Source organism: Trachurus trachurus (assembly GCF_905171665.1).
Source record: "Trachurus trachurus genome assembly, chromosome: 1".
Taxonomy (NCBI): domain Eukaryota; kingdom Metazoa; phylum Chordata; class Actinopteri; order Carangiformes; family Carangidae; genus Trachurus; species Trachurus trachurus.
In genome coordinates, this window is record NC_139891.1 from 33,057,537 (window position 1) to 33,070,396 (window position 12,860).

The window sequence follows — 12,860 nt, forward strand, 5'->3', positions numbered from 1 at the left end:
TCCACTCTGGTTCATACATTTTTTAGTGTAATAACTCATCTATCAGACGATGTAGCCCAAACTTTGTGCAAAATTCTGGGATGAAAGTGGGGTAGTTTTTTTCCGCATTGGATAATGCAGGCACACGAATTATGCGTCACGTTGCCAAAATACATCCTTCTTCGAAATGAATGACTTCAGGGCAGTTTCTTGCTCAACTTTTAAAGAAAATGACAAGTTTAATTCTTTCAAAGTTGATGCCAACGCCGATTCAAACGATTCCTTTGCCAAAGCCATCTCATCTTGTCATGTTTTTCACCATCGCAAGTATGTCGTCATCGCGTTAAGCCCGCCCAACAACGACTCTCTAAACAGATAGAGTGCTGTGATTGGTGAACACAAACGTGTTCAAGACTCAAAATGTTCCTATGGCTCTTTTCTAGACGGACCTACGGAGCAAATACAGTATATTTGCTGCCGCTAGGGTGCGTCTAGATTTCTAGGCTAATTGACCCTTTGTTGGCCTTCTGATTGGTCTGCTGTTCCACCAATCAAAGCGCTCCAGCGTCTCGCCCCAAACATTGAATATATACTGCCCGCTCGATAACGACCAGTCAAATTAGTTTTCCTTACTCGGGTAAACTCGTGCGGCAACTCGTGGAAACTCGTAGAAGGAGGCGCGACAAACAGGACAAACGGCCATTTCCACCTTTCCACCTTTAACCTGGTTTGTTAAAGGGATACTTCACCCAAAATCGACAATTCACCAATTTTCTACTCACCGTCATGCCAAGAAAGGGTTTGGAGAACTTTCGGTGTCATCAAAACGCTTTTGTAGTTCCAGGGGGGGTCTGGCTGGCAACGGATTTTCATATAATGGTGAGCTCTTTCCGCCGCCATTATATGAAAATCCGTTGCCAGGAACTCCAAAAGTGTTTTGATGACTCTGAAAGTTCTCCAAACTCTTCGTTGGCATGACGGTGAGTAGAAAATTGGTGAATTATTGATTTTGGGTGAAGTATCCCTTTAAGACTTAATTTATTCAATTTACATATTTATCCTTTAACATAATTCTTAAGCTTTTGTATACAATTTTGCACAATATTTATTTATGTTTTCAATGCAGTAAAGCTGAAGATGTAGAAAAAAAACACAATCATGAACCTGTGTCTTTAGGTGTGGATACTAGTTTAAACAACTTACTGTAATCACACATTGAATAAGTGGTTTCTGTGAAAGTCACCGCATGGCACTGGATAGGAGATAATCTTTTGATCTGCGAGCCAGAGTTGGACAGGTTTGCCAGGTGTAACCAGGCAGGTAGGCCTAAGAGTACCGTCACTATGGCAACCAGTGACATTGATTTATTAGATCAGCTAATTTTACTGGCACAACTTTCCTGCCTTTAGGCCTGTGTGGCTATTTTTAAACCCGAAAAGGTGGAACCCATTTCTTGTTGATAGTCCTCAGGTGCTCGGAGGAAATTTTAAAAGTTTATAGTTTGACACGAAAGTGCAAAAAAAAAAAAAATGAAACATCCAAAAAATCATAGCTACACTAATTGCCATGTAAAATTAAGGCAAATTTCAGTTTTCAACTTAAAGGGATAGTTCAACATTTTGGCAAATTGGCCCATTGCCATAATCCCTATAGTCATAGCAGTAGGTTTGTTCCCTTTAATTGTCGGTGCAAGCTGTTTTTAGAACGGCGGAGCAGAGCCGTGAGCTGCTCAGAGCTACGCTACGGAGGCTCATGGGATTTCTTGGTTTCCCTCATCAAACTCACCAAATACACAATCCAACAACTCCAAAACGCTCTGGTGGACAAGTTGTGACCTGCACATTCACCACACTATGAGATAATAACACAACGTTACCAGACAGAGTTGTTTTAGAGGGAAATTCATGCAAAACCACTGATGTGCGTTGCCTTCAGGGGCAGTTTTTCATCAAGCAGTCTCTGCATTTACCTCTAAAACAACTCTGTCTGGTAACGTTGTGTTATTATCTCATAGCATGGTGAATGTGCAGGTCACAACTTGTCCACCAGAGTGTTTTGGAGTTGTTGGATTGTGTATTTGATGAGTTTGATGAGGGAAACCAAGAAATCCCATTAGCTGTCCACTATATAAGTTGGTAAGGTGTCCATATATATGCCAAATAAGGCTGCCACATCTCTGAGATAGTGTTTTCTGATATTATTCATTTCTGAAACCCATCTATAAAGAGTTGAGAGTTACACTTCCATGTGATGACTAGCCTATATGCATTTAACGCACAAGGCCAGTGTGAAAAACTTCTTTTGGGCTTTTCTTACTGTAATTGTGCATCAATATTTGTAGTGTCTCCCAACAAAGATGTTTTGTTATGACTAATCCTACAGTCTGGCCTTGGACCTGTTTTTTGGGCACTTTTGTGTCAAACTATAAACTTTATGTATTTTGCTTTGATCTCAAATCCAGGCCATTAATAAATGCATGATGTAATGCAGCCCAGGCTTTCTCTCTCTCTCTGCATGTGCTTCAACTCACTTAATGACACATGACACACTTTCAAACTTGCTTCACCAGCTACTCACACACTGAAGTTTACATTCTTCGCCTCTTTTCCTTCCCACACCATCTCTTGATATTGCTTAATACAACAAGTGTTTCTTGGTGCAAATTCAAGCCAGCAGTGCAGTTTAGCTTCAGGTGGTGCAGCAGAAAAACAGCAACAGTTTGTTAGTCAGCGCAGAAAAATGCTGAATATGCCCACATGGAAGCATAAAAAGTATTAACTGTCCAATAGTTTTATTTTCCAAGGAAATTCTTTTGAAAATCCAAAAATGCTTGTAACGTCAGTAGCTACAGCAGTTTCAGGACTCTGTGTCTATTTTCCCATGAGAGACAAAACTGACCAGTTCTGCCAAGAAATGAGAAATATCCTGAGAATAACACACTGTAAGCCAGCTGGCATTTCCTGGCATGTTAACCCACTTAAAACTGGAAAGCATTTGTCTGGTATGGATGGAATGAAAATTTGTGTGAATCAAGAGAGAGAAAAAACTGTCAGGAGGTTAAACAGTGCATGTGAGGCTGAGTGAGTAGTTTTTTGTTTTTTGTTTTGTCTTGATTTGCATGTTTCCAGACAAAGAACATGATTTACTTTGATGAAATATAAATACCCACTGTATTTTAAAGTAATTTATGTCTTGTGTTAAACATGCTAAATTAAAAACAAACTATATTTAGTCCAACATACAGCACCAAGCCTTTTACAGTCAGAAGAGCCCATATTTTATTTAGTAGCCTACTCAAATCTTTATGTTGCTATTGGGGTGATTTTCATGTCCTAATAATGCAGCATCCTCAAAACCTCAATTTATAAATGTCTTGAATGCAACTAGCTATTATTACTATGATGCTGGCAAAAAAAAAATCAAATTGCATATGTAAAGTAGCCTAATTTATGAAATAATAATGCCTGTAACAACAAAGCAAATGCAATCTAAACATATTTATATTACTGAAAACAGACAATTAAAGTCATGATAAACATTTAAAGTGGTGTCTTTTCTTTAATTTTGCATTTGCTGTAGGCTACACCAGTATGTAGCCTATATTCCTATTGAATGACAATAAAGGCCTATCTAGCTAGTTATTTCTTGTTTGTGTTTTAAATTGTTTCATTCTCTTGTTGTTTCTATTTTTTATTTCTCATCTAAGGTATTAAAGTCAAACTTGATCAGAAAATACTGGATCGATTAAAAACGTGTTGTTTTTTTCTTTTTCTTTTCTACAGCTTTATTTAAAAGGAGTTGACATCAATACAAATAGTACAGGGAACAGTATACAAGGAAAATACAGAGAACATGTGCCAGGAGTGATGTTCATTATACAACAAGGTTATACATATTACAAAAGTCTATGGCTTTAATAGCTTTTTCATTTGCTGATTTTGGTGATTAGCTTAAAGTAAAGTTCCATTTCTTTTTGAAAAACATAAAAGCAAGGGGTTTTCTTAGAAAATTTACTTTTATGAATAGGCCTATGAAATTTTGCAAGGAATAAAAACAGATTCATTAAAAAAGTAACATTTTCCTTCTTTCTTTGGGTAATTATGGAAACCAAAAACAACATTTTCCCAAAGTAAAATACATTATAACCTAGTGAGAGAGTCAATAATAAATTTGCTAAGGTCTGCTCATAGTTTTTTTTTCGTGTAAGAGCAAAGCCAGAACAAATGAACAACTGTTTCTGGATGTAAATTTCAGAAAGAGCAGTTAATATTAATGTCCTTTTTACATTTTTTGCATATATACTGTATAAAAAACGTGTTGACATCATGTATATTTTTCCTGCAGTCTGCTGGCACGGACAAGACAACCGTCCTCCTATCCTATCCCCTCCTCCCCTGCTGCTGTAATCCTCCTGACCGACAGCTGCCTCCGCCCAATCAGAGCGCACTATCTCCCAGCGCTGGACCAATCACAGAGCACGTCGGCTTAGAGTGGGCGGGTTCTTCTCTTCACGCAGCGGAAGTAACTCCTCCCAGTCTCTCGTAGCTCAGCTCAGCTCAGCGGCCATTGATGCTGTGTGTGTCTGCTGTTATCTCGTGAAGAAGGACGAAGCAGATTAAATCCCCATCATGGTGTCTCACTCTCTCGCCCTGCCGATGATCTGCTTCACCACGCTGTGGGGGCTGGTGGGGGTCGTGGCGCCGTTCCTCGTGCCCAAAGGACCCAACCGGGGGTAGGTGGCGCCGTTAATTGGCTGCAATCAGCGGCTCACGGTTATTATTATTTATTTTTTTAGGGTTTTCTTTTGGTAAACAGACGAGGATTTGGGCTTTTTAGACGTGTTTGTGTTGTTTCTATCGGTATAAATCAGCGTTAGTTTCATATTTATCTCTGCACTGTGTTTATATACATAGCCTATACGCGCGTGCTCATGTGATGGAGGCCCGGTGCGTCACCCTGCGTCCATCCCTCCGTCTCCTCCATCTCTCCATCCCAACGTCTCCTGCATCCCTCTATCCCATCATTCCTCTATCTCTCCATCCCAACGTCTCCTCCATCTCTCCATCCCATCATTCCTCTATCCCTCCATCCCAACGTCTCCTCCATCCCAAAGTCTCCTCTATCCCTCTGTCTCCTCCATCTCTCCATCCCATCATTTCCTCTATTCCTCCACCTCAACGTCTCCTCCATCTCTCCATCCCATCATTCCTCTATCCCTCCATCCCAACGTCTCATCTATCCCTCCATCCCATCATTCCTCTATCCCTCCATCCCAACGTCTCCTCCATCTCTCCATCCCATCATTCCTCTATCCCTCCATCTCCTCCATCTCTCCATCCCATCATTTCCTCTATTCCTCCGTCCCAACGTCTCTTCCATCCCTCCATCGCAAAACATCTCCCCCTATCCCTCCATTCCAACATCTCCTCCATCCCTCTATCCCAACTTCTCTCCCATCCCTCCATCCCAACATCTCCTTCATCCCTTCATCCCAACATCTTCTACATCCCCTCTATCCCTCCTTCCCAACATCTCCTCTATCCCTGTATCCCAATGTATCTTCCCTCCCAACATCTCTTCTATCCCTCTATCCCTCCATCCCAACATCTCTTCTATCCCTCTATCCCTCCATCCCAACATCTCCTCTATCCCTGTATCCCTCCATCCCAAAATCTCTTCCATTCCTCCATCCTGCAGCGTCTACTCATCCATCCATCCATCTACCATGTATCGTTAAAGTAACAGGAGGAAAGCATGAAAAATAACTTGTAAAACGTCTTGAATGTGAATATCAGTGACGCTGAGACTCAATCCAATATAGCACCTTTCAAAACACAGTTACAAGGTGCTTCACAATAAAACAACCAATGAACAATCAATGAAGCAAGTAAAAGATCCATCATCAATATAAACATAGTTAAATAATAGAGGGAAATAAAAATAAAACCTGAACCGGTTTAACTTGAACTACTGAAACCAGGGCTTCAGTCTGCTAAATGTTGAGTTTTCATCTACTTAAACATGTTCAACCTGTAAATTTGCTTCTCTTTTTTTTGAACACCGGTGAAGCACTGTAGGGGCGACTGTCAGGTCAATGTGTGTGAGGACCATGAATGAAAAGGAAATGTGAATATTTTCTTTGCAAGCTGATTTACAGTGTGTCTGCACCTCTACATTTTCTGCTTGCGCTCCTAAAACGTTAAGTTATAGAGGCCACTGTGCTCTTAGTAAAATAAGTCAGTCTGGAGCCAGTATATACAATATAAAAACAGATTTTATAGCTGTAATATATTGTATAAGTATGATAGATAACTATCTGGAGTTCATCACATTGATGCCACAGTGTTTAAGTGATCTGTTAGTTTGCACAGCATCAATGATTTGACAGCTGATACATTTATATAATCTCTTTCAGAGTGTCGTCATGTTGCCAAACTCTGCTGTAAGATTAGAACATGTGATGTATTTCCTCTTTAAGTTATAACTCTGGGACATTTATACTAAAATTATACCTATAAATAATAATGATACAGTATTTATCACTCCAAATACATGATAAACTATGCGTTTGTCAGGTGTGTGACTGACTGACTCTTCTCTCCGACAGTGTGATCGTCACCAGTCTCATCCTCACAGCCGTCTGCTGCTACCTGTTGTAAGTACAAACCTTCGTCCTCCTCCTCTTCGTCCTCCTGTGTGTCATTTTCCACATTAAAAGCAACTTTACTGAATCATCAGTGGGTGTAGTTTTACAATTCCTCAGGTAAAAAGAAAAGATGATTTGATACACTGCAAAAACTCAAAATCTTACCAAGAATATTTGTCCTATTTCTAGTCAAAATGTCATTTCTAGTCAGAACAAATCTAATTATACCTAAAATAAGACTCATCACATAAAAAAGTAGCTTGTTTTAGACACTTTTTACTTCTTTCAAGCAGATTTTCACCTTAAATAAGTAGAAAAATCTGATAGTGGAGCAAGTTATTCTTTCTTATTACAAGCACAAGAAACTTGCTTTCACTGGCAGATTTTTCTACTTATTTCAATTGAAAATTTGTTGGAAACAAGTGAAAATTATCTAAAACCAAGTTTATTTGTCTTATTTTAAGTGGAAAGAGATTAGTTTTGACTAGAAATTAGATATTTTGATAAGAAATGAGACAAATATTCTTGGAAAGATTTTGAGTTTTTGCAGTGTATCAAATCCAAACCATGTTTAATGTAAACAAAGTTTGGATTGAACAGAAGAACACAGAGACAGAACCTGCTGAAGTCTAATTTCAGATGGTTACACGAGCAGATACTTTAGTAGAACCGTTTGAATTATCTTAAAATTATTGAATTACATCACATAAACCAAAGTGAGAGAATGACAGAGACATTTGTGGTTAAAGAAAAAGAAAAAAGATGTCACTGCCGCTATGGTGTCGACTGGTCTGGAGAAAAAAATCCAGTTTGACTGAGACTGAGACAAAGGATTTAACATAACCCAATAAATTAACATTTATCCTAACAGCTGATGTGGAGATCTCAGAGAGACAGTTATAAGAGAGTTTTTAACATCAGATCATGAAGTGAAACATCTGTTACAAAGCTTGACAAAGACGAAACAGATCTTTTATTAGAGACACGAGAAAGGATCAAACAATATCATAAATAAACCAAAAACCAAGCGAGAGAATAATGTGACACATCTGGACAATAGATTTGTTTTTTTATTAAATTATAAACCTCCTGAACACTGAGTTGAGATAATCTCTAAATCCGTCGGGCTCAGTCGACCCCGTCATAAAAAAACCAGGTCATATCTCAGAGATGAGTGCAGGATGAGCAGCTCCATGAGACGACCAGCAGGGGGCGCTGCAGCATGTGTAATGTTAAAATCTGGACGGTTACTCATCATCCATCACTATATTTATCACTTATTATACAGTCAACACCACATCTGTCTGTAAACAACTATTATGATTATTTGAATTGATGGATAATTTGTAATTTTTCTACTTTATACGGTTTTTTTCTTGTATTTACGCTTCTTCTGTGGTTCTTACACTTAGAAACTTAGAGACTTAGATACTTTATTGATCCCAAAGGATATTCAAGTATCCAGTAGCGCAGTCATACATATAATATAAGGGCATAGAAGAGCAATATATATACACATAACTCAGAAAAATAGGACAAAATATACACTAAAAACATCCTTATGGAACTATGCATATGAATAAAATACACAAATAGAATAAATAGAGAGAAAAAATTATCCGTAAGGTATAAAACTGGTCAAATGAAGTTGTTTGTTGTTATTATACGCTGCAGTAACAAGTGAATTTCCAGTTCAGTTTTATCTTATATTAACAAATCTTCAACAGGAACATAGATTATCAGTAGTGTCTGTCTTTTAAATACTAACAGAATAAATTAAAATAGTCCTGTGTCATGATGGATGCATACGGCAATAATACAAATGCTGCTGTCACTGTTAATACAATGTGTTGTTGTGCTTTTTTGTGCTATATTCAAAGTTCATTAAAACACAAATATTTAATAATTTACAAACTTATATTGTACTTGCAGGCAGGTTAGTAAGAGAAAAAATAAACCAAAAGAAAAATTATTAAATTAATTTTAATTAGCCTTTATTTATAAGAACAAACTCTTATTTTGCAATTGTGACCATGCAAAAGGCAAAAAAACCTTTAAAGGGAGAGTGAGAAGGGGTTTAAAAGGAATACAATGACAAATAATAAGAATAAAATAATAAATAAATATTGACAATAACTATGTGAGTTATAAAAGTCAAATTAAATGTACAATAATACACAAAAACGTAAAGTAAACGAACAAAATGTGGTTAATTCAGTTCGAGAAATGACCATTTTAGCCTGTTAGCTTCCACAAAGTAGCTTCTTCTAAATCAGATTTACATCCAAAACTATAAATAAACAGTACAGTGATTTAAATGTCACACCGTGTTTATTAAAAGCATCAATAAACACTGATGCAGCATCATAGTAAAAGAAACACAGAGGAGAAGAAGCACAGTTTGTCTGGTGGTAAACATCCCTCTGTGCTAATTAAAACACATACAAATCATCCTCGAGTCCGGTCCACAGAGAAGTACAGAGATTAAAGCAGATCCATTCACACCGACCTCCATGATCACGTCTCTGTGTGTGTGTGTGTGTGTGTGTGTGTGTGTGTGTGTGTGTGTGTGTGTGTGTGTGTGTGTGTGTGTGTGTGTGTGTGTGTGTGTGTGTGTGTGTGTGTGTGTGTGTGTGTGTGTGTGTGTGTGTGTGTGTGTGTGTGTGTGTGTGTGTGTGTGTGTGTGTGTGTGTGTGTGTGAGCTCACCGAGATGGTTGCCAGGTCATTAAGAAAACATGGCTGCTGCTGCTGCTGCTGCTGCTGCTGCTGCTGCCGGCGTCCAGGTTGAGCCTCATTAGCTTCACAAGGCGACGGACGGACGGACAATCACGTCGTCTGATTAAAAGGATGATGATTAAAAAAAAAGAAAAGAAAAGACAGAAAATAGATGAAAGAGAGAGACACACTACTGCACATTCATTCATTCATTCATTCATTCGTTCGTTCAGACTGCCAAATACCAGCTCTACCAGAGAGTTGGACCTGTTTTAAAAGTTGTGTCCTCGTCCTTGTGGGAGTTGAACGTGAAGCTTTTTTTTTCTTGTGAAGCTTCTGCTGTTGTGTGTGTTTCTCTCTCTCTGTGTTTGTACGTTACAAAATAAAGCAGCTTTGATGAGAAGATGAACATCATAGACTGTGATTCTGTTCTGACCTAACCTCCTCCTCCTCCTCTCCCTCCACCCAGCTGGTTGATAGCCATCCTGGCCCAGGCCAACCCTCTGTTTGGGCCTCAGCTCAAGAACGAAACTATATGGTACCTGCGCTACTTCTGGGAGTAAATGAGGTGAGATTGATGTTTGTGTTAAAAGCTCCTTCAAAATAAAGGTAGATGTTTGTGTTAAAGCTCCTTCAAAATAAAGGTAGATGTTTGTGTTAAAACTCCTTCAAAATAAAGGTAGATGTTTGTGTTAAAGCTCCATACAGTATAAAGGTAGATGTTTGTGTTAAAGCTTCATACAGTATAAAGGTAGATGTTTGTGTTAAAGCTCCATACAGTATAAAGGTAGATGTTTGTGTTAAAGCTTCATACAGTATAAAGGTAGATGTTTGTGTTAAAGCTCCTTCAAAATAAAGGTAGATGTTTGTGTTAAAGCTTCATACAGTATAAAGGTAGATGTTTGTGTTAAAGCTCCTTCAAAATAAAGGTAGATGTTTGTATTAAAGCTCCTTCAAAATAAAGGTAGATGTTTGTGTTAAAGCTTCATACAGTATAAAGGTAGATGTTTGTATTAAAGCTCCATACAGTATAAAGGTAGATGTTTGTGTTAAAGCTCCATACAGTATAAAGGTAGATGTCCATGTGTAGTGTGATTATAAAGCAGCTCTAGGTTCTATATTAATACTGTGAAAGTATCAAAGCCTCAGTCCACAGAGAAATTCACACAGCCTGTATTCAGAAACTGAGCCTTAAAACCAGCCGTCAGGACTTCCTGTCACTTTGTGATGTCACAACTAAGCCCCGCCCCCTCACCACCTGGACCCACCATCCAAAAATTTGCAGGATTTGGTTTCTCTGAGTGTTTTATTCTGAAATATGCTCTGTTTTTATTGGATTTGTCAGAAAACAGTCAGCCAATCAGAAGAGAGGCTCAGAGCCCCCCTCCTCTCTTCTGATTGGCTGACACCGACCTGTTGTTACGAGATATCCAGAGAGAAGCTGAGAGCGGAGATAGAGGAAAACTAGACTAAGACGGTTTTGTAGATCAACCCTTCAAAATAAAAGACAGAAGAAGAGGAAAAAATGGAGTTTACTGTAAAGCTGGTGTAAAAACAGGAAGTAGCACTTTATTTTGAAATTAGATGTGATTAATTAAAGCACTGCTGCCAGTTTATCATACTGTATATGAATTAAATATTTCAGACAGTTATGTATCTGTAGAGACCTTTCGGCTCATTACACTCATTCAAATTAATGTTTATTGCTGTTTTACTGTTGTTTCGTTCGTGTTAATAAAGTTTCAATTTAAATCCATAAAACAACAGGCATCAGGTTTAAAACAGCGAGGTCACTGGGCCGTTGTCTGCAGCTCCGCTCCCTCACTGTTGTCGCCTGTTGGCAAATTAAAAAAAAAAAAAAATTAAAAAAAGAAACTGCTCCTCCTCCATTTTTCTTCTCCTTCTCCGTCTGAAAACTCTCCTCCTCCTCCTCCATGAGCAGCCTGCGGTGACAGAAGTGGCGTTCAGGCGTGAATATTTATCGACTCCACAACAAAAATGAGCTCAGTGAAATGTAAAAAAAAAAGAAAAAGGAATAGAAAAAGAAGAGAGGAGTAAAAGAGGAGGAAAAGAGGAGGAGGTTTGAACAGTTTTATGTGTTTTCAGATGCGTGTTTGTTCGTCTGAACTCGGCTGTTTGTCGTCGCTGTCAAACATCACTGATTGTAACGAATGTTCACAACGAATGCTGCCATGACTCACTGTCTCTCTCTCTCTCTCTCTCTCTCTCTCTCTCTCTCTCTCTCCTCCCTCTTTCTTTCTCTCTCTTTCTCACCCTTTCTTTCTCTCCCCTCTCTCTCTCTTTCGCCACCCCCCTTTTCTCTTTCTCTCTCTCTCTTTCTCCCCCTTTCTTTCTCTCTCTCCTCCTTTTCTCTTTCTCTCCCCCCTCTTTTTCTCTCTCTCTTTCTCTCCCCCTCTCTTTCTCTCTCTTTTTCTCTTTCTCTCCCCCTCTCCTTCTCTTTCTCTCCCCCCTCTTTTTCTCTCTCTCTTTCTCTCCCCCTCTCTTTCTCTCTCTTTTTCTCTTTCTCTCTCCCCTCTTTCTGTCTCCCCTCTCTTTCTCATTCTCCCCCCTCTCTTTCTTTCCCCCCTCTTTTTCTCTTTCTCTCCCCCTCTCCTTCTCTTTCTTTCTCCCTTCTTTTTCTCTTTCTCTCTCTCCCCCTCTCTTTCTTTCTTTCTCTTTCTCTCTCCCCTCTTTTTCTCTTTCTCTCTCTCTCCCCTCCTTCTCTTTCACTTTCTCCCCACTTTTTCTCTTTCTCTCTCTCCCCCTCTTTCTCTTTCTCTCCCCCCTCTGTTTTACACTCCCCCCCCCTTTACTTTTTCTTTCTCTCCCCTTTCTCTCTCTCTCTTTCTCCCCCCTCTCACTCCCTCCTCTTTATCTCTCTCTCTCTCTCTCTCTCTCTCTCCAGGACTCGGCCATGTGACGCCTCCTCCTCCTCCTCTTCCTCCCATCATCCCTCTCTCCCTCGGTTTTGCTGGACTCAGTTTCAACGTAACTTGTAACCACACAAAACACACACACACACACACACACACACACACACACACACACACACACACACACACACACACACTGACGGACGTCTCTTCTGTTGCAGCTTTTTGTAACTTGAAAAAGTCCAGCTCTTGTTTGTTAGTTTTTGTTGTTTTGTTGCTCTTTTTTTATTTATTATTTACTTGAATTTCAACCTGGTGGAACATGAATAATAATAATAATGTACAGTGTGTGTGTGTGTAATTTAAGATGTAGAGTTTATGAGAACCCGTCGTGTGTGTGTGTGTGTGTGTGTGTGTGTGTGTGTGTGTGTGTGTGTTTAATGTGACTGTTTTAGCAACTCCACTCGACTAATCTGAAATGTGCAATCCTGAATACTTTAGTGTTTGTTTACATCATCTTTATTATTATTATTATTATTATTTTGTTATGGTTGTATGTTGGTTTATTTTTTAGGGAACATGATGAATATTCTGGGATGTTTGTATTTATTATTTTGGCCGGTGGACACTGATGTAAGACCCTGTA

The 12,860-nt window shown here is 39.0% G+C and overlaps 1 protein-coding gene across 1 annotated transcript; it reads left to right on the forward strand.

The window, feature by feature from the left end:
* Positions 1-4,538: 4,538 nt before the first annotated feature.
* Positions 4,539-12,330, forward strand: atpv0e2 (ATPase H+ transporting V0 subunit e2). The gene is made up of 4 exons (XM_083972799.1): positions 4,539-4,711; positions 6,587-6,634; positions 9,811-9,909; positions 12,247-12,330. The coding sequence occupies exons 1-3, from the start codon at positions 4,608-4,610 to the stop codon at positions 9,902-9,904; spliced, it is 246 nt and encodes an 81-aa protein (XP_083828925.1). The 5' UTR covers positions 4,539-4,607; the 3' UTR covers positions 9,905-9,909; positions 12,247-12,330.
* The last annotated feature ends 530 nt before the right edge of the window (positions 12,331-12,860 follow it).